General features: G+C 49.4%; 2 protein-coding genes across 2 annotated transcripts in view; one reads left to right on the forward strand and one right to left on the reverse strand.

Moving 5' to 3' along the window:
- Positions 1-26,804, forward strand: part of LOC147109830 (uncharacterized) — a 127,747-nt gene that overhangs the window by 52,105 nt on the left and 48,838 nt on the right. The gene's annotated exons all lie outside the window — the stretch shown is intronic.
- LOC147109831 (uncharacterized) overlaps positions 18,106-26,804 on the reverse strand; it is a 296,962-nt gene continuing 288,263 nt past the window's right edge. Inside the window, exons 4-6 of the mRNA XM_086003892.1 lie at positions 21,958-22,080; positions 20,830-20,867; positions 18,106-18,336 (exon numbers count right to left, since the gene is read on the reverse strand). Coding sequence (XP_085860018.1) covers positions 18,205-18,336; positions 20,830-20,867; positions 21,958-22,080 — 293 coding nt within the window. The 3' untranslated portion in view covers positions 18,106-18,204. The remainder of the gene's footprint in view (positions 18,337-20,829; positions 20,868-21,957; positions 22,081-26,804) is intronic.

Here is a 26,804-nt window from a genome sequence, read left to right on the forward strand (position 1 = left end):
CTTTTGATGTGATCAATTCTTTGCACTTCTGGAAAGCTCGTTTACATTTGTCATTCCACTTCCATGGTACCCCCGTTTGCAGTAGGGTGTTCAGTGGGTGTAGTACTGTAGACAAATTCGGCAAGAACTTATGGTAGTAGTTCACCAGCCCGAGGAACGACCTCAGTTGTGACACATTTTCCGGTGCTGGAGCCTTGACTACTGCCTCAATCTTTTCAGGGGACTTATGTAACCCCTCTTCATCAATAACGTGGCCACAATACGAGATCTGCTTTTGGAAAAACTCGCATTTGTGGTGATTAGTTCGGAGCCCATATTCCTTCAATCTAGTGAGCACCTGCTCCAGGTTGGCGAGGTGATCACTGTCATTTTCGCCCGTGACCAGGATGTCGTCCAAATAACACTGGGTCCCTGAAATCCCTTGCAGGACTTGATCCATTGCCCTTTGCCAAATAGCCGGAGCTGATGCTACCCCGAACACCAGCCGGTTGTATTGGTAGAGACCTTTATGAGTGTTGATCGTGAGGTACTGTTTCGAGGCTTCTTCTACCTCCATTTGCAGGTACGCCTGGGCCAGATCAATCTTAGTGAAGCGTTTTCCTCCAGATAGCGAGGCGAAAATATCTTCAATTCGCGGAAGCGGATATTGTACCGTGTGAAGGATTGGGTTCACTGTCACCTTAAAGTCCCCACAGATGCGAATCTTCTTTGGTTCCCCAGGCGTATTACTCAACGGCCTCTTCATTACAGGAACGATGGGTGTAGCCCACTCGCTCCAGTCCACTTTGGACAGTACTCCAGAATGTTCCAAACCTTCCAGCTCTGCTTCGACGGCTGGGCGGATCGCATAAGGCACCGGTCTGGCCTTAAAAAACTTTGGGCTTGCATTTTCCTCTATTTTGATCATCGCTTTTATGCCTTTTAGTGTTCCGAGATCCTCCTGGAACACTTCTTGTGCGTCAGTTAGCATTTTTGACAGTCGTCCAGGTGTGACTTCGTCATCCTTTTTGGCATCTACCATCAGTGCTTGTATGGAATGCCAATCTAACTGTATCTTCCGGATCCATTCACGTCCTAGTAGTGGTGGCCCTCCATCTGGCAATACATATAGGTCCATTTTTGGTGTTTCCTTGCCGTTGTATATCACGTTCACCCTTATTTTTCCTTTGGGGTAGACTTTTTGCCCCGTGTACGTCTTCAAGACAATCTCTGTATCTCTCAAGGGTATATGTGAGAATTGCCGCTTGTAGTCCCTTCGGTTTATGACTGTTAGGGCTGATCCTGTGTCCAATTCCATTTTCACTTGGACTCCGTCTATCTTGAGCGTGACCCAAATAGTTTGGTGATCCTCCATTTTGGTTACATTATGTAGTTTCAGACAACCCAGCTCCTTGCTTCCGGAGTCTCTGTCACTTTTCTGTTCGTCTGAACTACTCTCCGTCGCCTTATGTACCTTTTTGTACTTCTCCTGTGGAGGTTTCTTGCTGCTGGTTTTCTTTCCCGGCCTGCAGACTCTTATTATGTGTCCTACTTTTCCACACTGTCTGCACACTTGGTCCTTGAACCAACAATCCTTATGGTCGTGTGTTGTTCTGCCGCAGCGATAACACTTCACTGCTCCATATGACATTTCATTTGTGCCATATTCTTGCGGTCTCCGTTGTATCTCTGCAGCGCCCCGTGTGGATGCTTCGTGTGATACTGCCATGTTGAAAGCCTTGTCCAGCGTAAGATCCTTTTCTGATAGAAGCCATTTCTGGGTTCCTTCACTTTGAAGCCCACACACAAACTTGTCCCTTAAAGTATCTGCTAGTCCCGTTCCAAACTGGCAGTGTTTCGATAGCTTGCGCAGTTCCGTTAAATACTCAGCATTACTTTCATCTTTATGCTGGTTCCTTTTGTGAAACTTAAATCTTTCTGCTATCAGCAGCAGTGTGGGGTTTAAGTGGTCCTGTAGGATTGCCACTATGCTTTCAAAATCCTTTTCCACTGGCTTCTCTGGGGTGACTAGGTTTCGCAGTAAGCCGTACATTTTTGCACCCATGGAATTCTACAATACCAGTGCTTTCCTGGCATCTGGCACTTCATTCGCCTTGCAGTACACTTCGATGCGTTCTACACATGTCGCCCAATCTTCGACTTCATTGTCGAACGCTGTGACCCTGCCACTCTTCTGCATCCCTGGGTGTGGTTAGAGTGGCTAAAAATGGCATCTTCCGCGCTCTCCCTTCTTCTCCGGTGGCTCAAAATGGCGTCTCCCGCACTCTCCCTTCTTCTCTGCTGGCTCAAAATGGCGTCTCCTGCGCTTCCGTTTCTTCTCCGCTGCAGCCCAAATGGTGTCTCCCGCACTTTCTTTTCATCCCCTGCGGACGCTGCTCAGCCCTTGAAACCGGCCGCGCTCTGCGCGTTTTCCTGCGCGCTTCTCTCGTTGACGCCACTCGGTCTTCAACCCCGGCTGCGCCCTGCGCGCTTCACCCTCTGTCATTGACGCCGCTCGGTCTTCAACCCCGGCTGCGCCCTGTGCGCTTTACCCTCTCTCTTACCCGTCGGCGCTGCTCGGCCTTTTTCTGTGCCGTCGGTCGGCTCCCGCCGCCGCTGTCCAGGAAGGGTCTGCGCCGTACCTGCTGCCAGCCCGCTGCGCTGGATCGTTACGGCTGGAGAACCAAGCCCAGCTCTCTACAGCCTCCTCTGTGATGCTCAAGTTCTCCTTGGATGGTCGACGCCCGCACTGGTGGAATCGGCCTTCTTCTTCAGAGTTGCAGGTAGGTTCAAAACGACTCGTCGCCAATGTTAAATCTGGATATCTTTAGGTAGTGTGTCCTTCAAATAATCGACAGAGGCTGCAGATAACAAACAACAGGTGTTTACTGGATGAGGGTTGCTCTAAAACTAAACAGTACAGATCCCTACTCAGGGTTATATACAGGTGTGGTCACTGCCGGTACTACAGTATACAGGAGCTGTAAAAAGTAGTTCTCCCCCTTAAAGGTACATACACTATACCCTGTCCCTGCCTTCTCCCCATATCCCTTGATCCCTTTAGCCTTAAGAAATATATCTAACTCCTTCTTGAATATATTTAATGAATTGGCCTCAACTGCCTTCTGTGGTAGAGAAGTCCACTCTCATGGTGAAGAAATTCCTCCTCATCTTAGTCCTAAATGGCTTACCCCTTATCTTTAGACTGTGACCCCTGGTTCTGGACTCCCCCGCCATCTGGAACATCCTTCCTGCATCTAGTCTGTCTAGTGCTGTTAGAATTTTATAAATTTCTAAATTCTAGTGAATACAAGCCCAATCGACCCAATCTCTCTTCATACGTCATTCCTGCCATCCCAGGTATCAGTCTGGTGAATCTTCGCTGCACTTCCTCCATGGCAAGAACATCCTTCCTCAGATAAGGTGACCAAAACTGCACACAATACTCAAGGTGTGGTCTCACCAAGGCCCTGTACAACTGCAGCATGAGATCTTTGTTCCTGTACACGAATGCTCTCACTATGAAGGTCATTTGCCTTCTTAACCGCCTGCTGCACCTGCATGCTTAACTTCAGCGACTGGTGCACAAGGACACCCAGGTCTCGTTGCACTTCCCCTTTTCCCAATCTATTGCCGTTCAGATAATAATCTGCCTTCCTGTTTTTGCCACCAAAGTGGATAACCTCGCATTCATCCACATTATACTGCATCTGTCATGCACCTGCCCAATCACCCAACCTGTCCAAATCATACTGGAATTTATCTGCATTCTCCTCACAGCACACACGCTAACTCAGCTTTGCCTCATCTGCAAACTTGGAGATATTACATCTAGTTCCCTTGTCTAGATCATTAATATATATTGTGAATAGCTGGGGTCCTAGCACCAATCCATGCGGTACCCCACTAGTCACTGCCTGCCACTCGGAAAAAGACCCGTTTATTCCAACACTTTGCTTCCTGTCTGCCAACCAGTACTCTATCCAAGGCAGTACCTTACCCCAATCCCATGTGCTTTAACTTTGCACGCTAATCTCTGATGCGGGACCTTATCGAAAGCCTTCTGAAAGTCAAATACACCACATCCACTGGTTCTCCCTTATCTATTCTACCAGTCACATCCTCAAAAAATTCCAGTAGATTAGTCAAGCATGATTTACCTTATGTAAATCCATGTTGACTTTGTCCGATCCTGTCACTGTTTTCCAAGTGCTCTGATATTACATCTTTTATAATGGACTCTAGCATTTTCCCCACTACCGATGTCAGGCTTACCGGTCTATAATTCCCCATTTTCTCTCTACCACCTTTCTTAAATAGTGGGGGTACATTAACTACCCTCCAGTCCATGGCAACTGTTCCAGAATCTATAGAATTTTGGAAGATGACCAGCAATGCATCTACTATTTCTAGGGCTACTTCCTTAAGTACCCTAGGATATAGATTATCAGGCCCTGGGGAATTACCGGCCTTCAATCCCATCAATTTCCCTAACACCATTTCCCTACAAATACTGATTTCATGCAGTTCCTCCCTAATTAACTGCCTTCAGCTGCTCTGAATTGTAGGCCTTGTATATCCCTTTATAAACCTGTTTAAACCTGGGAAATTTAGATTTTAAACAGTAGACAGTCACAGTAAATGTGGAGAGAGACACAGGCTGTGAGATTCTCAGCAGCTCATCTCTGCTCGGTGCTGTGTGAACGGGCTGCTCCACACCCCGGCTGCTCGCGGGGAACGCCAGTGCGGAGGGCCCAGTGCAGAAGGCCCAGGGTGGAAGGCCTAGGGTGGAAGACCCAGAGGAGAGTGTCCTAGGCGGGAGGCCCAGCATGGAGGACCCCAGGCGGGGGGCCAAGGGCAGAGCGGCTGGCCGCCAGAAGCGGAGTCGGATAATGCTGTGGGTGAGCATGTTGTATGGTTTCTAAGGTCGAAGAACAGTCTCGGGCCCGAATGAGTTCCATCGGCCCCGTCTGTGCTTCATCTGGTGGCAGCTGTGAGGCTTTGTTTTGGTGATGGGATCGGGTTTGTGCTGCCATTTTGGTGGAGGAAAGATAGACTGTTCCCATCTATAGTATGGTGAAATACTTCCCACAGGGGCGGGGGGTGATGCAGGGCTCACCAATCTCACCGACACTCTTTAATATTTACATAAATCAATTGGCAAAACTACTTGAACAATCTACAGCACCTGGCCTCACCCTATATGAATCCAAGGTTAAATTCCTCCTCTATGCAGACGACCTGGTTCTGCTGTCACCAACTAAGGAGGGTCTACAGCAGAACCTGGATCTGCTGGCGTCGTACTGCCAGACTTGGGCCATGACAATAAATCCCCAAAAAACCAAAGTCCTTGTGTTCCAGCAAAGATCCAGACATCAGGGACCCAAAATAAATTTCACACTAGGAACAACCAAAATTGAACAAACCACTAACTACACATACTTGGGCTTAAAAATCAGTTCTACGGGAAATTTCAAACTGGCTGTGAATGAACTGAAAGAGAAAGCAAGAAGGGCTTTCTATGCCATTAAAAAATCAATCCAAATAGATATCCCAATTAGCATTTGGCTCAAAATGTTCAAATCAGTAATTGAACCAATTGCACTCTATGGCAGTGAGGTGTGGGGACCGCTAACACAACAAGAATTTGCAAAATGGGACAAACACCCAATTGAGATCCTACATGCAGAATTCTGTAAAAGTATCCTCCGGACTCAAAGGAAAACCGTAAACAATGCATGCAGGGCAGAACTAGGCCAATATCCATTAATAATCACTATCCAAAAAAGAGCCACCAAATTTTGGAAACACCTAGAAATGAGCAACCCCCAATGCTATCATTACGAAGCCCTGAAATGCCAAGAGAGGACCATAAAGAAGAATACCCTCAGTCAACTAGTCCTGGGACTCAGTGAAGTAACTACTAACACCACTAACAATAACCAGCCCCAGGACAGTGACAGGATAACACAAAGAATTCGACCCAACACAATCGTCGCTAAGCAAAAGGAAAAATATCTGTCATATTGGGCAGAAACAACAAAAACCCAAAGCAAACTCAATTGCTACTTGGCCCTAAACAGACAATACAACATGGCTGATTACCTGACCATGGTAAAGGATAGCAAACTGAGAAAAACTTTGACAATGTACAGACTTAGTGAACATAACCTGGCGATCGAAAAAGGTAGACACAGACAGACCCGGCTACCAAGAGAGGACAGTATATGCTCTCACTGCAGTCAGGGAGTGGTGGAGACAGAGATGCACTTCCTCACAGCTTGTAGAAAATATCAGGGCATAAGGGAGAATTTCTACCCAAAATTCACAAAAATATGCCCGGAATTCAGAAATTTGATTGACGACCAAAAACTCCCATACCTACTAGGGGAAGAGAGAAATTGCCTCTGCTGCGTTCCACTTCACAGTTCTTAGCACCGCCACGCCCACATTGGGCGGGCGCGACTGAAGTTCCGGTTTGGGGCGCACAAAGGGCGTTGCACGACGAAATAACGTCATAAGCTGCGCGCGAAGCTGAGCGCGCGCAAACACTTTGCGCCGGCGCTAAATGTCTACTGAAGTTGGGCGTAGGCGCAGATCGCGCTGCGCCCGGGTGCTAAGTGCCTAGCGCTCGAAGTCTACTCCTCTTAAGGCGCTAACGGCTGGCGCACGCAACTGAATTTCTAGGCCCAGTTCTCACCGTTCAAATAAAAATTATATTTAAAAGAAATGGCCAGAAACAAACACCAGGATGTGAGTCATTGTTTAGATTTCTATCATTAACTGAGTGTCTATCGTGAAGTTTCCTCATACCCAACTTCCCCTTTTACAAGTGAATGCTGGTGAAATTCTCTGTTTAATCCTCAGTTTCCTAAATGATGTTTCTTTTTTTTTAAAGATTGACATGGATTCTGAATCTTTTCACATAATGTTTGAGACTACGGAGGCTGATTGAGCAGCTGTGCATTGATGGCAGTTTAAGTGACATGCCTTCTGTATGGTGTAGTACAGAGCTATACTGTAGGACAGAGTATAAATCAAGAAATAATGAGGTCTTGTAAGAAAGGTACTGCAATAATCATGGGCGATTTTAATCATCATATAGATTGGACAAATCAAATTGGCAAGGGTAGCCTTGAGGATGAGTTCATAGAGTGTATTCGGGATGGTTTGTTAGAGCAATACATTGAGGAACCAACCAGGGAGAAGGCTATTTTAGATCTGGTAATGTGTAATGAGACAGGATTAATTAATCATCTCATAGTAAAGGATCCCTTCGGAAAGAGTGATCGGTAGAATTTCAAATTCAGTTTGAGGTTGAGAAACTTGGGTCTGAAACTAGTGTCCTAAACTTAAATAAGGACAATTACAAGGGTATGAGGACAGAGTTGGCTAAAGTGGACTGGGAAAATAGATTAAAGGGTAAGACGGTAGATCAGCAGTGGCAGGCATTTAAGGAGATATTTCATAAATCACAGCAAAAGTATATTCCAGTGAGAAAGAAAGGCTCTACGAGAAGGATGCACCATCCGTGGCTAACTAAGGAACTTAAGGATGGTATCAAATTGAAAGAAAAGGCAGACAATGTTGCGAAGATTAGTGGTAGGTCAGAGGATTGGGAAATGTTTAGAAACCAGCAAAGGATGACAAAAAAAATTATAAAGTGGGAGAAGATAGAGTTTGAGAGGAAACTAGCGAATAATATAAAACAGATAGTAAGAGCTTCTACAGGTATATAAAAAGGCAGAGAGTAGCTAAAGTAAACGTTGGTCTCTTCGAGGATGAGACTGAGGAATTCATAATGGGAAATAGAGAAATGGCAGAGACCCTAAACAATTATTTTGGATCGGTCTTCACTGTAAAATACACTAAAAACATCCCAATAATAATAGATAATCAAGGGGCTATAGGGAGGGAGGAACTTAAAACAATCTCTATCACTAGAGAAAAAGTGCTAAGCAAACTAATGGGGCTAAAGGCCGACAAGTCCCCTGGACCTGATGGCCTGCATCCTAGGGTCTTAAAAGAAGTGGTTGCAGAGATAGTGGATGCGTTGGTTGTAATCTACCAAAATTCCCTGGATTCTGGAGAGGTCCCGGTGGATTGGAAAATTGCAAATATAACGTCACTATTCAAGAAAGAAGGGAGACAGAAAGCAGGAAACTATAGGCCAGTTAGCCTAACTTCTGTCATTGGGAAAATGCTGGAATTCATTATTAAGGAGGTAATAGCAGGACATTTAGAAAATCATAAGACAATCAAGCAGAGTCAACATGGTTTTATGAAAGGGAAATCGTGTTTGACAAATTTGCTAGAGTTCTTTGAAGATGTAACAAACAGGGTGGATAAAGGGGAACCAGTAGATGTAGAGCATTTGGATTCCCAGAAGGCATTCAATAAGGTGCCACATAAAAGGTTACTGCACACGATAAGAGCGCATGGAGTTGGGGTTAATATTTTGGCATGGATAGAGAATTCGCTAACAGAAAGCACAGAGACGGGATAAATGGGTCATTTTCCGGTTGGCAACCAGTTACTAGTGGGGTGCCACAGGGATTAGTGCTGGGGCCTCAACTATTTACAATTTTTATTAATGACTTAGATGAAGGGACCGAATGTACTGCAGCCAAATTTGTTGATGATACAGAGATAGGTGGGTTAGCAAGTTGTGAGGAGGACACAGAGAGTTTGCAAAGGGGTATAGATAGGTTAAGTGAGTGGGCAAAAATTTGGCAGATGGAGTACAATGTGGGAAAATGTGAGGTTATCCACTTTGGAAAGAAGGATGAAAAAGCGAATTATTATTTAAATGGAGTGAGACTATAAAATGCTGCGGTACAAAGGGATCTGGGGGTCCTTGTACATGAAACACAAAAACTTAGCATACAGGTACAGCAGGTAATTAGGAACGCTAATGGAGTGTTGGCCTTTATTGCAAGGGGTATGGAGTATAAAAGTAGGGAAGTTTTGATGCAACTTTACAGGGCGTTGGTGAGACCACACCTGGAGTACTGCGTACAGTTGTGGTCTCCATATTTAAGGAAGGATATACTTGCATTGGAGGCAGCACAGAGAAGGTTCACTGGGTTGATTCCTGGGATGAATAGATTGACATATGATGAAAGGTTGAGCAGATTGTGTCTATACTCATTGGAGTTATGAAGAATGAGAGGTGAGCTTATTGAAACCAATAAGACCCTGAGGGGGATTGACAGAGTGGATGCTGAGATGATGTTTCCCCTAGTGGGGGTATCTAGAACTAGGGGGGCATAGTTTCAGAATAAGGGGTCGCCCATTTAAGATGGAAAGGGAAAGGAATTTCTTCTCTCAGAGGGTCGTGAATCTTTGGAATTCTCTACCCTGGAGAGCTGTGGAGGCGGAGTCACTGAATATATTCAAGGTGGAGATTGACAGACATTTGAACTACAAGGGGTACGGGGAGAGAGCGGGAAAGTGGTGTTGAGGACAAGATTGGATCAGCCATGATCTTATTGAATGGCGGAGCAGGCTCGAGGGGCGATTGGCCGACTCCTGCTCCTGTTTCTTATGCTCTTATGTTTCTTATGTTCACCTTCATTCACTGTGTATTTCATAGAATTATATAAAATAAACAGCACAGGAACAGGCCATTTGGCCCAACCAGTCCATGCCAGTGATTACGCTCCACTCGCTTGTCTCTCCAATCCTTCCTCATCTAACTCTGTCAGCGTAACCCTCTATTCCCTTCTCCTTCACATGCTTATCTAGCTTCCCCTTAAATGCACCTATACTATTTGCCTCAACGTTTCCCTATGGTGGCGTGTTCCACATCCTCAGCATTCTCTGGGTAAAGAAGTTTCTTCTGAATTCCGCATGTGATTTATTGGTATCTATCTTATATTGATAGCCTATAGCTTTGCTCTTCCCCCACAAGTGGAAACAAACGCTGTGTCTACTCTAACAAAATATTTCATAATTTTAAAAATCTCTACTAGTTCACCCCTCAGCCTTCTATTTACAAGAGAAAAGAGACCCAGCCTGTTCATGCTTTCCTGATAGGTAGACCGTCGCATTTCTGGTCAATCTATTTTGCACCCTTTACAGCATCTCAATATCCTTTTTTAAATACTTCAACCAGAACTGCACACAGTACTCCAAGTGTGCTGTAAACAAGGTTTGATTCAAGTTCAGCATAACTTCCTGATTTTCAATTCTATTCCACTAGAAATAAACCCTAGTTCTTGGTTTGCTTTTGTTATGGCCTTATTGACCTATGTCACAACTTTTAGTATTTGTGTATTTGCACTCCCAGATCCCTTTGCTTCTCTACCCCATTTAAATTCTTATTTTCTAAGTAATATGTGACCTTGTAGCGGTACCACCGAGTGTCCCTTACCTAATATGTATAATTCCCTTTAACTTACCTGTGTATATATGTAGCTTGCCTGTTCGGGCCATTGCCTCTTTATGAAAGCGACAATCGCCGGCCCAGCTTGGCCTCCCGCTTCTGCGGCAAGCGCCGGCCTAGCTCGGCCTCCCGCTCCCGCGACTTCGGCCGCAACGGCCAGCTCCAGGGCCGGGTAGACGTGATGATGTCATCATATGAATCACGTGACCGCCCCGAGCACGGGCAACGCGATGACGTCACGTCGCAAGTCACGTGACGCCCCAAGGGCAGGAAACGCGAGCAATGCGATGACGTCACGACGCAAACGCGATGACGTTATCGCACAAACCTCCGGACTGCCTAGTCAGTCCTCGTGGTGTCCCCACTGGGGAAAGACCTGTTCCACGACTCTCCTGCATCGTTCCACGGTGTTTGCTGTATTTCATCTTATTCAACATTAAAACCCTGTTTGTTGTTCTTCCGAGTCAAGCTCCATTATTTGTTTGGAATACGCCTATTCCTACATTGGTGACCCGATATCCGTGAACGGTTTTCGCGGAAGAAGCGCAGCCAACAACACCTACATTGGTGATCCTGCCTCCGAGAACATTTCTCACGGAAGAAGCACACAGCCTGAACCTAGTCTTCACAGAAGACGACCGACGTGCACAGCCGAATTCGTCCAACACCTACATTAGTGACCCAATGACGTGGGGATGGGAATTCATCAAAACCTACAATTGGTGACCCCGTTTTCCGTGAACGTTTTTCACGGAAGCAGAGCACAGCCTGAACCCCATCTCTGTGAACCATTTCACAGAGGAAGAGCACGGTGAACAACATCCAACAAGCAACAACCGACGAACACCAATTTCTACATTGCCGACCCCGTCTTTGCGAACGTCTTCACAAAGGAAGCGCAGCCTGGAGGTGAGCCCGTTTTTCACGAATGAAACGCAGCCGGACCCCGATTTTTGTGAACGATTTTCACAAAAGAAGCATGCCATGGAAGCATCAGCCGTTTCGCTGTCGCTACCGCAATACAAGGAGCAGCAACCGCCCTCGTGCTTTATAAAGGTAGAAGCCCCATTCGCCGAGAACATTGATGCGGCGCAGACCACGCACCTGCTTACGGTCTCCGTATTTGACATTTCTACCGCCTCACGGATCGTCCGCCTCCACGACATCTCCCAACGCAACAGCAAGTATACATCCCTCCAAGCGCGGGTTCCGCAGGTTTTCGGGCCCACAAGATCGGAGCGCGCCCCCACGGAGATGCCACGAGGACTCGCTCCTCTTGAACCACGAGGACTCGCTCCTCATGAACCACGAGGATTCGCTCCTCACGAACCACGAAGATGCATCCCTCGCGAACCACGAGGACCCATCCCTCGTGAACCACGAGGACCCATCCCTCGCGAACCACAAGGACCCATCCCTCGTGAACCACGTGGACCCATCCCTCGTGAACCACAAGGACCCATCCCTCGTGAACCACGTGGACCCATCCCTCACGAACCACGAGGGTCCATCCCTCGCAAACCACGAGGACCCATCCCTCATGAAACACGAAGACCCATTCCCCGCCGATGATGCACCAGCCCGTCAGCCTGCTGGTTGTGTTTTCTACCACTCTTTTCAGCGCGAAAGTGAAGCGTTGCCGCCCTCCCGGCAGTTTTCTACTTAAATCAACAACAACTCGAAGTGTTGCCGCCCTCCCAGCAGTTTTCCCCCTAAAGCAACAACAACTCGAAGCATTACCGCCCTCTCTACAGTTTTCCACTCGACAAAAGCAACCATCTACTGACGCTGCAAACATCGACGACGGGTCCAACGGGTATCCCGCGGCTGCAATTGGCCACGCGAAAGTTGCTGTCATCACCGATCACTGATCAATGCAGCAACGGTTCACTCACTTCTGTGTTACCGTCTTAGCACTACGGCATGCACCGCTCCGTGCGCTCCAGACTGCCGATGAGTTCGCTCACCTGTCGGCGAGTTCACGGAACTCGCCCGCCAAGTCCTCCTGGATCGCCCATTCGGCGTTCCTACAGATGTCGTCAGACTGGGGACTATTTCCAACATCAACAGAGCCATGGTCTGCGTATGCCCCACCTGCCAGTCAGCTGTTTTGCCCCGGCGCCCGCTTCGAACCACAGGCTGCAGAGGTCACACGTCTCCACGGTCTTTCGCATGGCTGAATGCGTTTTGTTCGCCATGACACCACGGTCCTTCGCATGGCTGGATACGTTTTATCCGCCACAACACACGCAAGGATCCGCTCACGACCAGCACCTTTCGACCTCGCCCGCCATGTCCAGACAGCACGACCGCCGAGACCACCGACCACCCATCGTCATTACAGCACATCAGTTACGATCGTCCACCTGACCACCAGCCACCCAACAGTCTCCGTCTCAAGACTGCAGGAGTCGTTCGGACAGGCTCGTCAGACTACCTCATCTTTTGTTGTTCATTAAAGCGAATTCTGGGGGGGCGCATGTAGCGGTACCACCGAGTGTCCCTTACCTAATATATATAATTCCCTTTAACTTACCTGTGTATATATGTAGGTTGCCTGTTCGGGCCGTTGCCCCTTTAAGAACGCGACAATCGCCGGCCCAGCTTGGCCCCCCGCTCCCGCAACAAGCAGCAGCCTAGCTCGGCCTCCCGCTCCCGCGACTTCAGCCGCAACAGCCAGCTCCAGGGCCGGGTAGACGTGATGACATCATTACACGAGTCACGTGACCGCCCCGAGCGCGGGCAATGTGATGACGTCACGTTGCAAGTCACGTGACGCCCCAAGCACAGGAAACGCGAGCAACGCGATGACGTCACGACGCAAACGCGATGACGTCATCGCACAAACCTCCAGACTGCCCAGCCAGTCCTCGTGGTGTCCCCACTGGGGAAAGACCTGTTCCACGACTCTCCTGCATCGTTCCATGGTGTTTGCTGTATTTCATCTTATTCAACATTAAAACCCTGTTTGTTGTTCTTCGAGTCAAGCTCCATTATTTGTGAGGAATACGCCTATTCCTACAGCCTCCTTATTTTTCTTACCAAAATACAATACCTCACACTTATCTATGATGAAATTAATTTGCCAATTATATGCCCATTCGACAAGTTTTTTTAATGTCCTCTTGTAATTTGTTGCAGTCCTCCTCAGTATTGACTATCCCTCCCAATTTGGTGTAGACCACAAATTTAGAAATTGTGTTTTTGATTCCAAAGTCTAAACCTTTAATATAAATTCTGATCAACAGTGGTACCAGCACTGATTCTTCTGGGAACCCACTTCCCACCTTCTGCCACTCTGACTAGCTAACCAGTTACTCCTACTCTCTGCTTGCTGTCTTTCAGCCAGCCAGTTATTCATTCTGATACTTATCCTCTGTGTACACATGCTCTGACCTGATTCATTGGCCTAATATGTAGCATCTTATCTAAGACCTGCTGGAAATCTAGATATATTACATCTACTTCATCACCCCTGTCTACTCTGTCAGTTACCTCTTCAAATAATTCAATGAGCTTGGTCAAACAGGACTTTCCCTTTTGAAATCCATGTTGACTATTCATTATCATATTTTTGGTTTGTAGATCTTTTTCTGTTTTCTCCTTTAGTAAGGATTCCATTATTTTTCCTACCACCGATATTAAACTGACTGGTCTATAGTTCCCTGCTATCTCGTCCCTACATTATTTTAGAATGCGCAGGACCAATCTGCCCGGACCAGGAGGTTTTATCCTCTTTAAGTTTGATTCATTTATTTAATATTTCTCTTCTTTTGATTTTAAATCAGCTGATATCATTTCTAGTCTCATCTACCAATGTCATGTCCACTTGATCAGTCTTCTTGGTAAATACTGAAGCAAAATAATTATTTAATATTTTGGCAATTTCGCTATCGCTGCCTGTGAATGTATCCAGACCGTCCGTTAATGGCCCTATTCCCATCCTGACATTCCTTTTTTATTGATGTGCTTGTAGAATATTTTGCTATTTTGTTTATGTCCCTTGATAATTTAATTTCAAAGTTCCTCTTAGCCTTCCTAATTGTTTTATCGAATTCTCACCTAGTCTTTCCGTACTGTCCCTTGTCTTGCTCGCCTCTGCTGTCCATGTACTTAGTGTATTTCCCTTTCTTTACCTCAATTTTCCCTTGTGTCTTTATTCATCCCTGGTGTCTCATTAATGTTTAGCTTGTTGCTGTTTTGTAGCAGAATATGTTTTTTTCCCGGACTCTGTTGAACACCGTTTTAAATGTTTCCCATTGCTGTTTTACACCATTGTTTGCAAATATTGGTGTCCATTTTATTTTCACAAATTCTATTCTCAACCCCTCAAAATCAGCTTCTCTCCACTCTGTTGCCCTGGTCGTTGTCCTGCTTTAGTGCTTCTCAATTATTATCCTAAACAGTATTATATTATATTAATTATTGCCTAGATGTTCCACTTCTTTTACATTTCTTTTCTTCTCTGGTTCATTCCCCATTACTAGATTCAGTAGCGAATCCTTCCGTGTTGGGCTTCTTACATTCTGGATTAGAAAGGCATTCTTTACACATTGGGGAAACTCCATTCCTTTATCCCCTTTAACTACCTCTTCTGGCCAATTAATTTCGGGGAAGATGAAATACCCCATGATTATTATTCTATGCGTGTCACTCGGTCCTTAATTCGTTTGCATATTTCTTCCTCCACATCCCTTCCAAGATTAAGTGGCCTGTAGACTAGCCCTATGAGTGTGATTGATCCTTTCATTTATTGCTTATCTCTATCCACATGGATTCTATTTCTGTCTTTCCAATGGATGAGTCACTTTTTTCTACTGCCATTATGTTATCTCCAGTAAATACAGCTACTCCACCTCCCCCTTCTCCCTCTCTGTCGTTTCCATACACTGCAACGGTTAATTCCAAATCCTGATTTTCTATAGCCATGTCTCAGTAATCCCTACCATTGTGGTTCCTCACAATGCATTATTGCCTCCAGCTCCCCTGTTTTATTATGGATGGACACTGTATGCATTGCTGTACAGACAGTTTAATTTATTTTTAATTCTCACTTTATTTTAAGCATCTTTTTACACTCATGTCTGTAAGTCTATTTATTCCTTGGCCATCAATGTCCTCCCTTACTTTATTCTTTCCTATGCTAGCCTTTCCTGTTTCGGTTACATTTAAGCTTGTTTCTGGGGGAGAATTTCAGTGAGGCATCTCCTGATTTATGCCATCACTTCGAGGGGAGATCGGCAGTCCCCCCTCCGAAACGGTGCAAACCATCCCTTTCAGCCTTTTACATCGGGGCTTTTCCTGTGAATTTACGGCTGGAGATGGGGAAAACTGAGTGGAAACTCTTCGCCTCTGTTTCCTTCAGTTTGTCTTTATGGTGCAATGCTGCTGCCCGGTGGCGACAAAGCAGCACTACAGGGGTCAAAAAGCTAAATTAATTCCCACAATGAGAGAACCGCAGAGATTCGCAGCACAGAAGGAGGCCATTCGGCCCGTCATGTCTGTGCCAGCTCCTTGCTAGAGCGACCCACTCTTCCAATACACCCGAAAACTCTGCTAAAATGGGCCGAACGGTCTGCCCCTTCTGTATCTGTATTAGCTGAACTCAGATTTGTGCGCAGGCACCTTTAACAGCCACACCTCATTTGTCTGTGGTGCAACTGTGGATTTCTATTTCTGTTTATGCTTATTTTTTTGCAAAGTAAACGCCGCAGAAAACCACGCAGCCCTCAGCTCACCATCTGTGTAAATGTGGGAAGACTTGAACTGGATGCAGAATCTGCAAAACAGCGCAGTTCCAATTCTGCCCTGTAGTGCCGGGTTACTGCCTGCAGGTGGCGCTTCTGCACTGCCTGTTATAAATGAAGACAGATATTAGTTTTCAAATGAATGGAAGGAAATTCTTCAATTTGTCCAAATCATTTTGACCTGAGGAATTAGGTATCAGCTGTGGCTCAGTTATACCCTCCCCGCTTATTCAGAACTTCGTGGGTTCGAGCCCCATTCCAGATATTTGAGCCCAATAAATTTAGTCTGACTCTCGCAGTGCTAGTACTGAGCAGCTACCCTCCTCATCGCCCCCTAACTCTTCCCACTCCTCCTCACCCCGCCCCTACGATCACCTTCCCTCCATTCCTGCCCCACCGTAAACTCCCCTTCCTTCCTACCCTCCCCACCCCGTCCCACCCTCCCCACCCCTACATGAACATTCCCCTTCCCTCCCTTCCCCGCCCCTACCCTCCCCACCCTGCTCCTCCCCTCCCCTCCCCGCCCCTACCCTCCCCACCCTGCTCCTCCCCTCCCCACCCCGCCCCACCCTCCCCACCCCGCCCCTACCCTCCCCACCCCGCCCCTACCCTCCCCACTCCGCCCCACCCTCCCCACCCTGCTCCTCCCCTCCCCACCCCGCCACACCCTCCCCACCCCGCCCCTACCCTCCCCACCCCGCTCCTCCCCTCCCCACCCCGCCCCACCCTCCCCACCCCGCCCCTACCTCCCCCACCCCGCCCCTACCCCTACATGAACATTCCCCTTCCCTCCCCTCCCCATCCCGCCCCTACCCTCCCCACCCTGCTCCTACCCTCCCCACCCTGCCCCTACCCTCTCCGCCCTACCCGAACACTCCCCTTCCCTCCCCTCCTCTCCCAACCATTCCAGCCCCTTCCCTCCCCTCCCCACCCCGCCCCTACCCTCCCTGCCCTACCCGAACACTCCCCTTCCCTCCCCGCCCCACCCTGCCCCTACCCTCCCCGCTCCGTCCGAACACTCCCCTTCCCTCCCCTCCCCACCCCACCCCTACCCTCCCCACCCTACCCGAACACTCCCCTCCCCTCCCCACCCCGCCCCTACCCTCCCCGCCCTACCCGAACACTCCCCAACCCTCCCCTCCCCACCCCGCCCCTACCCTCCCCGCCCTACCCGAACACTCCCCTTCCCTCCCCTCCCCACCACTACCCGCCCCACCCTACCCGAACACTCCCCTTCCCTTCCCTCCCCTCCCCACCCCGCCCCTACCCACCCCACACCACCCCTCTCTCCCCGTCCTACCCAAACACTCCCCTTCCCTCCCCTCCCCGCCCCTACCCTCCCGAACACTCCCCTTCCCTCCCCTCCCCGCCCCTACCCTCCCCATCCCGCCCCTCCCCTCCCCATCCCACCCCTACCCTCCCCGCCCTACCCGAACACTCCCCTTCCCTCCCCTCCCCACCCCAGAGCACAGGGCCTGAGCAACAGAAGGCACAGCCACCAAATGTTGAGCGATTATAATCAGGGATGCTCAAAAGGGGTGAATTAGAGGAGCGCAGATATCCCGGGGGGTTGTGGGGCTGAAGGAGATTTCAGAGATTGGGAGAGGCGAGGCCATGGAGGGATTTGAAAACAAGGATGAGAATTTTGAAATCGAGGTATTGCTTAACCAGGAACCAATGTAGGTCAGCGAGCAACAGGGGTGATGGGTGATCAGGACTCGGTGCGAGTTAGGACACGGGCAGCTGAGTTCTGGATGACCTCAAGTTTACATAGGAAATACAGAATATAATCTTCTAATGTGGCAGAATAGGAAGGGTTTCACTCTGAAACCCTCGTTGCTGTACTTGTCCCGTGAGAGCGTAATACAGCACGGAATGGGAAACGTAGATAAATAATTAGGAACAGTCAATGTATTAACAAATTATGAAATCCATGTCAGAAGTGTTCAATCCCTGAGTGCTGTCAGTGATTTATCAGTCGGAATACCATAATAACATGGACAGATTTATTCCCATTAACTGGTACAGACTTTCTCGCAAAGCAATAAATGGAACAATTTCACTTCATCCACTAAAAGTTGGATGTGTAGATTAGTGAATCACAATCGCATACACTGTCATCTCGGAGTTAGGAACCTCTTCCTTTGGAACTTTTCTTGTTTGCCTCTCTCCTGCTTTTGAAGTGTGCGGCTTTAATAAGGCATATTCGATCTGACGGTCCTCCTGCGGAGACAGAAATGTGCATCCATTGTCACTGGGTTCCTTGAAGGTGGGAGATGATCCATCGCTGTACACTTAGAGCTTGAGCAAAGCCAAGGTTCTGCTCCAGTAACGGAAAGTTTCAGCCCATTCACTTCGCACTTGGCAGAACAACCTGATCTCCAGCTCCTGGTTCTCCCAGGTGGCCGGCAATTGTTGCGGTCTGGGTGAGCCCGTGTTCCCCGTGTATGTTGAGTGCACGAGGTTGCAGCCCCTTCTCAACTTCTGGCTGCACTTCAGTCCCCATGCTCCTGATCTTTGGCCACCCGTTGGGGAGGAGGGGAGCGGGCCAAGTCGGAGGACCTCCTCGTGGGACTGCTCCTGGGCCTGTCCAACGTGGCCATCCACAGGTCCAGGCAGAAGGCAGTCGAGGGGCTCGGCCACCTGCCTCTCTTCCGTGGATATGTCTGCGGTCGGGTGTCCCTGGAGAGGGAGCCGCTGGTGTCCACTGGTACGCTTGAGGCCTTCCACGACCGATGGACACCAGAGGCCCTGGAGTGCATCATCGACACCACAAACAACATTTTGCTTTAATTTCATGCTTCATTTTGTTTTACTCATGATTTGAAGTTTATTGCCTGTGCCCCCTTTTAAAAGGGGGCATGTTTGTTCATTTCTATTGGCGACACCCGTCATCCTAATTGGCGTTTTGCAAAAGTGTTAACTCCTGGTCTCAACACAGGCCAAAGCCGCATGGACCAGTGGACTCAACAAGAATCCTTTACTCTGTGACATATTCCAAGTTATGCAACATCGGACAGATGTGACTGGGTCAAGTCATACATCGATATTTCCGCAACAGAGCTCAGTCAACTACTCTCCAACTTCCTGCATCAATCGAAGTTTTCAAGATATCAAGGGGAACTGATAGGGTAGATAGAGAGAGAAACTATTTCTGCTGGTTGGGGATTCTAGGACTAGGGGACATGGCCTAAAAATTAGAGCCAGACCTTTCTGGAGTGAAGTTAGGAAACACTCCTACACGCAAAGGGCGGTAGAAGTCTGGAACTCTTCTGCAAATGACAATTGATGCTGGGTCAATTGTTAATTTTAAATCTGAGATTGATAGCTTTTTGTTAACCAAAGGTATTAAGGGATATGGAGCAAGCCGGATCTATGGAGTTAGGTGGCAGATCAGCCACGATCTGCTGGAGTACTGCGTACAGTTTTGATCCCCTTATTTAAGGAAGGATATACCTGCATTGGAGGCAGTTCAGAGAAGGTTTGCGAGGTTGATTCCGGAGATGAAGGGGTTGTCTTATGAAGAAAGATTGAGCAGGTTGGGCCTATACTCATTGGAGTTTGGAAGAATGAGAGGGGGTCTTATTGAAACATATAAGATTCTGAGGGGGATTGACAGGGTAGATGCAGGGAGGATGTTTCCCCTCGTGGGGGAATCTAGAACTAGGGGGCATCTTTTCAGAATAAGGGGACACCCATTTAAATCGGAAATGAGGAGGAATTCCTTCTCTCAGAGGGTCATGAATCTTTGGAATTCTCTTCCCCAGAGAGCTGTGGAGGCTGGGTCATTGAATATATTTAAGCTGGAGAGAGACAGATTTTTGAACGATAAGGGAGTGAAGGGTTATGGGGAGCGGGCAGGGAAGTGGAGTTGAGACCAAGATCAGATCAGCCGTGATCTTATTGAATGGCGGAGCAGGCTCGAGGGGCCAAATGACCGACTCCTGCTGCTACATCTTATGGTCTTATGATCTGGTTGAATGGCGGAACAGGCTGGAGGGGCTGAATGGCCTCCTCCTGTTTCTATGTTCCTGTAATTCATAACATCTCCACATAATATTAACACCAAAAACACTCATTGCTTCTCCTTCCTGTGAACCTCTCACATAGATAATATCATTATCATCTAGTACAAAATGTGTCAACCATCTCAATGTTATTTTATGTTTACCCACTAAAGCAGCTGTGATTAAGTAGCCTCTCTACACATTAGGATATAACTCTGTGCTTGCACACACTTGGGAATGCAAGGCCTTGGCTCTCACCCACCTGAGTCCGAACTCTACGGACACAAATAAACGGAGGGTCTCCCTCTAGCGGAGTGAGTGCTCACTTCACATCAGCAAAGCAGAAACTCTACCTGTGTGGATTTTCGCCAGTTCAGTCCAGACACCCTTAAGCTTGATGCTAGCTTCGTATGTTGGTCAGACACATCACTGGCTCAAAAGCGATCTGCACTTTGGAACAACGTTCAGTGGATAAGATCATCAATGGGAATTCTGGCTGATTTGTTCCCTGCCTTAGTTGAGCGATGCTGAGGTCAAGCAAAGGGCCCTCGAAATTCGAATGAATGAACAAAGCATTGTGACAGAGCATGGCAACCTCCTGATCCCCGTGACCCACTGTCACCACTTGGTGAATACGCCTCAGATTCTCTCTTTAATTAGTTTAATATTTTTATACTGTCTGCAAATGAAACATTGCTGGACAACATACCTGAACAGTTTCCAACTGGGAAGGGTTGCTCTTGACACCTGAATCACAAAACAGGAATAGTGTCGGGAGTTATTGGGGTAATGGGTAGTTAAACTGAAAGTGTCTGTCTGTCTATCTATCTATCTATCTTTCAATCTATCTATCTGTCTATCTGTCTCTCTATCTATCTATCTGTCTCTCTATCTATCTATCAGTCTCTCTATCTATCTGTCTGTTTGTCTATCTAGCTTTCTATCTAGCTATCTGTCTACCTCTATTCATCTTTGTCTGTCTTACATTATTAATTACTGAAAACATACTGATGAGCATTTTACAGGTATGTTTGTTTGTTTGTTACGACAGCTTCAGGCCACAGACCTGGGCCTGGAATTTGGAATCTGTGGAATAGAACACCCACTTTGTCTTTTGGTGCCCACCGTGTTTGACACTTCATCATTGCATTATGGCCAAGTGCTAATTCATCTTCTCGCTTATGTCCTTTTTCATGTTTATTGATGTTATTATTAGCAGTGCCACTCTGGCAGTTCCTGCTCTGAGATCTCTGCGCTTCTCTAATTCTGGCCTCTTGAACATCCCTGGTTTTAATCGCTCCACCGATGGCGGCCTTGCCTTCAGGTGCCAAGACAGGGGGAGCGGGGGGTGGGGGGGCGGCGGGGGAAGGAAGGAATTGCAGGGACATTCTGTGCTAAGGTAAGAGGCAGGAAAGATAAAATGTTGCAAATGGGGATGGCAAAATCATACAGCATGAAAAATGGGAGCAGGGGTTATAGCCTGAAATTGTTGGACTCAGTGTTGAGTCCAGAAGGCTGTAAAGTGTCTCTTACCTCAGCACAGAATGTTCCTTCAATTCCTTCCTCCACTCCCACCCTCTCCCTGTCTCTGCACCTGCTTAAAACCTGTTACATCGCCACCTTTTTCCGGTTCTGATGAAGGGTCCCAGACCTGAAACGTTGACTCTGTGTCTCTCTCCACGGATGCTGCCTGGCCTGCTGAGTGTTTCCAGCGTTTTCTGTTATTATTTCAGATTTCCAGCATCCGCAGTATTTTGCTATTGACCTACATTTCTAGTTTGCTAACGTTACCTTGAACCTGTCCAGAGTATCTGAGTGTACAGCTTGCAGGCCTTACCTTCAATCCGTGTTTTCCACTTTAGTTTAGCGAAAATAATTATCATTGTGACCAGTAGGAGGAGCAGCATCACATAAACTGCAGCTGAAAGGATCTGTTCGCGCCTTTTGTGCAGGGGAATCGCTGTGAAGGAAATGAATTATAAGTTAAATATAGTTCATATATTTATCTACTGAATTTCTCAGCAACTGCTGGGCCGAGACGGGGCAGAGGCGGCCAATGTTGTGGAGGTGGAATTATGTGGCCTTTCTGATGGAGCGGATATGGGGATGGAAGCTCAACTTGGGGTTAGAGAAAGAAAGAGAGAGAGAAAGAAAGAGAGAGAGAGAGAGAGAGAGAAAGAGAGAGAGAGAAAGAAGGAGATGTATTGATTTCTTTGTGGGTTCAATGACGAGACATTTATGAAAGAGAATGGCCTAGAAATTCAGTATAGCCACTTTTGGGGCGGTAAAGTCGGGCGGGCGTTAAAGTTAGCGCCCGCCGGAAAGTGGAGGCCACTTCGCCGAAATTCAGTAGCTTTGGCCAAGGAGTTTGGGCGAGCGCTGAAACTGTCGTTGCACTCCTATCTTTAGGCGCTAAGCCGGCGGTGCGCACTGATAACGCCGAGGCCGGGCGCAGCGCAGGTGCGGTCATGTTTTGATTGACAGCAGACACACTGACGCCGGCCAGCTCTTAAAGGGGGAAGGGTCGACTTGGTCTGCTGCCACGCCCTGGATAGTGGAGCCCTGCAGCTAGGCCTGGACACTGCTGGTGCACCCAAATAGCACCTGAAGCCATGCAGAAGGCCCGTGAACGAGTGCAGCGCTTCTCAGAGCATGCTTTGAGGGTGCTGCTTAAGGGTTTGGAAAAGAGAAGAGAGGTCTTGTGCCCGGACAGTGGCAAGAAGGCTCCCAGGAGGCAGTACAGGAGAGCCTGGAGGGAAATCGCCCAGAGGGTGTCAGCCAACAGCGATGTCCCCAGGACTGGTGACCAATGCCGCAAGAAGTACAACGACCTCACTCGGTTGGTCAAGGTGAGTACCCTTTCCAGTGTCCTCCTCATCCTTGCATGTGCACCTCACATTATGGGCAAAGGGACCTCAAAGGCCTAATGGCCAGCCCTCCTCCCGCAGCTATGGCACTGGCATGATCATCAATAGCACTTTCTGGACTTTACACACTGGCCAAGCTATTCGACCATGGGAGGCAGTGCACACAACAACAGGGCACCACACTGGCCAAGCTATTCCACCATGGGAGGCAGTGCACACAACAACAGGGCACCACACTGGCCAAGCTATTCGACCATGGGAGGCAGTGCACACAACAACAGGGCACCACACTGTACTTAGAGGCCGTCCTTTCTCTTGCAGGCCAAGCTGGCGCAGAATCTGAAGAGCCGGAATGTCACCGGGGGAGGCCGTGTCCAGTTCCAGGAGCTCAGTGACCTGGAGGAGCGCGTGGCTCGACTCATGCGTGGCCGGGTGGTTGGCCCCGTTGCTATTGGAGACGCCGACCCTGTGCTGGGCCCCAATGGTAAGGACATGACCGTTTGGACCTCTCTCGTTCCCCTTGCGCTTCAGATCTACATCCTTTGCCACTGTCCCACCAATGCGCATAATGCCACCACTCATGCCTCCCTCGCTGACGCCCTGTCCTCACTCTAAAGCGACTCTTGTGCCTTCCTGCTTTCAGCTGGTGAGGAGGAGGTCCCTGAAGCTGCGAATGTCAGTCCCTCAGAAGAGGAGGACGACGAGGACCAAGAGGAAGGTGGCACATCGGGGGAACCCTCATCCGTGCCAGGGGATGGCAATGGAGGGGACAGGTCTTGCCTGGAGGAGAGCCAGGGGGAAGTGTTGCAGGGGGGTGTAGCTCCTGGGCCCAGTGGCGTCCAGCCACGTGGGAAGGGTCGGGCAGCACGGCGGCCTTCTCCCCAGAGGGGGGGGAAGTGTTGCAGGGGGGTGTAGCTCCTGGGCCCAGTGGCGTCCAGGCACGCGGGAAGGGTCGGGCAGCACGGCGGCCTTCTCCCCCGAGGGGGGAAGTGTTGCAGGGGAGGGCAGTTGCTGGGCCCACTGGCGTCCAGGCACGCGGGAAGGGTCGGGCAGCACGGCGGCCTTCTCCCCAGAGGGAGAGTCCGGCCTCCAGTCCGGAGACGGTCCTCGCCCAGGAGGTGCGCCTCCTTGATGAAATGTCCGCGGCCTCAGAGCGCCGCCACAACGAGTTCATGGGGGTTGTGGGACAGTTGCCTCAGGCCATTGAGTCCCTGGCTCATAGTGTGGCCGAATTCGGGGACTCACAGGCCAGGGGTGTCGAGCAACTCGCGGCAGCACAGGCCAGGGGTGTCGACCAACTCGCGGCAGCACAGGACGCGAGTCGCAAGTTCATGAGTGGTGCCGTCCAGACACTGGCTGATCTGATGCGGGCACAGACCAGGGCAGTTCGGGCACTCACTTCTGCCACACTCGCTGTGTCACGGAAGCATTGCCAGGGCACCCGCCACCCTGCTGCAGCACAGCGGTCTGGCCTTCACCAGATTGCTGCGCTTGCTGCAGTGCCAGCCCGGCCGAGTGCCAGTGTCTCTGGCGACCAGCGAGCGCCTGGCATCAGCCAGCTTGCCCCCATTGCTGCAGCCACCATTGCCACTCCCCCAGCCAAGGTGCGACGAGCTGCTGGAGAGACTGATGCTGGCCAGCCACAGCTGCAGCAGTCAGCAGCCGGCCCCTCCAGGGCCGGACCTCGTCTAGGCCGACCCCCAAGGGCATCTGCCATCACGCATTGTGCCCCTCAGGAGCCTTCCCCCAACCTTGCAACACCCACAGGGCCCAGGTTGAGGCGGAGCAACAGGTCGGGCAGGGGCCGCAGAAGCCTGCACAAGGACTCGCCCTCTCGGCACACCAAGTAGAGTGTGTTGCCAGCTGTTTTTTTTATATGGGGGTGTTTGTGTTCTGGAGGGGGGGGGCTTATTTTGGTAAGGCTGAGGATGAAGGCCAATTGGATGGACAAGTTTTGTTATTCCTCCCCAGGTTGTGGGACTGAGATATGTTTTGGACTGTTTTTTGGGGGGTCTTGTCTGTTTTTCTGTTTCATGTGGGAAGGGCCCTGAGTTTGTTAAATAAAGCTTTTTATTTATTCAGCTTGTCCAGGTGTCATGTTTCAAGTGGTTGTTGCGTTAACCGGCTGAGGGCTTGCGGAACGGCAGCATTCAGGTGCGTTCATTGCCACAAGCCATTCCCTGACAGGGGGCCTAGAAGTGTCGTTCAATAAGCCGCCGGCGGACGGCCCTTGGACCTTGTGGCTCCCTCCTGGGCTGGTACTCCTCCTCCTCCTCCTCCTCCTCCTCATGGTCCTCCTGCTCGTCCTCCTGAGGTGGTGCTCCAATGTGAGGTGGCAGTGCCTGAGTCCTGCGAATAGCCAGGTTGTGCAGCATGCAGCAAACGACGACGAACTGGGAGACTCTATCCGGCGAATACTGTAGAGATCTGCCGGAACGATTGAGGCAGCGGAACCATTGCTTGAGGCCGCCAATCGTTTGCTCTATGATGTTCCTTGTGGCTTGATGGCTTTCGTTTTATGCCTCCTCCGCAGGGGTCCTGGGCACGCGGAGCGGGGTCATGAGCCATGTACACAAAGGGTAGCCTTTGTCCCCAATAAGCCATCCCCTTGGTGGAGGCTGTGCCTCGAACATGTCAGCCACAGTAGTCTGGCGCAGGATAAATGCATCGTGGCTGCTTCCTGGAAAGCGGGCATTGACAGCTAGGATGCGCTGCTTGTGGTCACACACCAGCTGTACATTGAGGGAATGGTAGCCCTTCCGGTTGCGGTAATCCTCGGCATTGTCGATAGGTGCCCGCATAGCCACATGCGTGCAGTCAATGGCGCCCTGCACCATGGGGAAGTTGGCGATCCTGGCAAATCCGACTGCACGCTGCTCCTGCCTCTGTAGGGTCATGGGGAAGGAGATAAATTGGTGTCTCCTTGCGAAAAGGGCATCGGTGACCTGCCGGATGCAGCGATGCACGGCGAACTGGGAGATGTTCGCTATGTCCCCAGCAGCGGCTTGGAAGGAGCCGCTTGCATAAAAGTTCAGAGCCACCGTGACCTTCACTTCCACCGACAGAGACGTCCTGCGCATCAGCTGTGGATGCAGATCTCTGTGAAGCAGCTGGCAGATCTCTGCAACCACCTCCCTTCTGAAACGCAGCCTCTTAACACAATGCGCGGCAGTCATGGTGAGATAGGACACCTGCTGCCGGTATTCCCTGAGTGGGTAAGGCCTACGTTGCCGACGCCTGATGGCCCCTCTGCGTCTAGGCATGGCTGGCCCTCTCATGCAGCGTCTGCGAGCCCTTCGCACATAATGCTGGAACTGAGGGTTGGAACCCCATGCAGCCCCCATAATAAACTTGCAAACAGTGAAATCACAATGAGTCAAATTTCCAAGCTCTGGCCAGAAGCCAAAAATACCTCTCCTATGTTGTCCCAAATCAGTAAGGTCTGTTCCTTGGTCTCTGTCCAGAAATCCAAAGCACTAAAGTCATTGCAGCAAAATGGCTGGCCTTTATAGTTCAGTCTAAGTGCCCTTTAATTAGCGCTCCCCGAGGCCTGCAGGGCCTCTGCTGCGTTCCACTTCACAGTTCTTAACAGCGCCACGCCCACATTGTGCGGGCGCCACTGAATTTCCGGTTTGGGGCGCACAAACAGCGTTGCACGACGAAATGACGTCATAAGCTGCGCGCGCAGCTGAGCGGGCGCAAACACTTTGCGCCGGCGCTAAATGTCAACTGAAGTTGGGTGTGGGCGCAGATCGGTCTGCGCCCGGGCGCTAAATGCCTAGCGCTGGAAATCTACCCCTTTTATGGTGTTAACGGC

The sequence above is a fragment of the Somniosus microcephalus genome, chromosome 12 (genome assembly GCF_052327205.1).
Source record: "Somniosus microcephalus isolate GS21.2 chromosome 12, FLI_Smic_1.0, whole genome shotgun sequence".
Taxonomy (NCBI): Eukaryota; Metazoa; Chordata; class Chondrichthyes; order Squaliformes; family Somniosidae; genus Somniosus; species Somniosus microcephalus.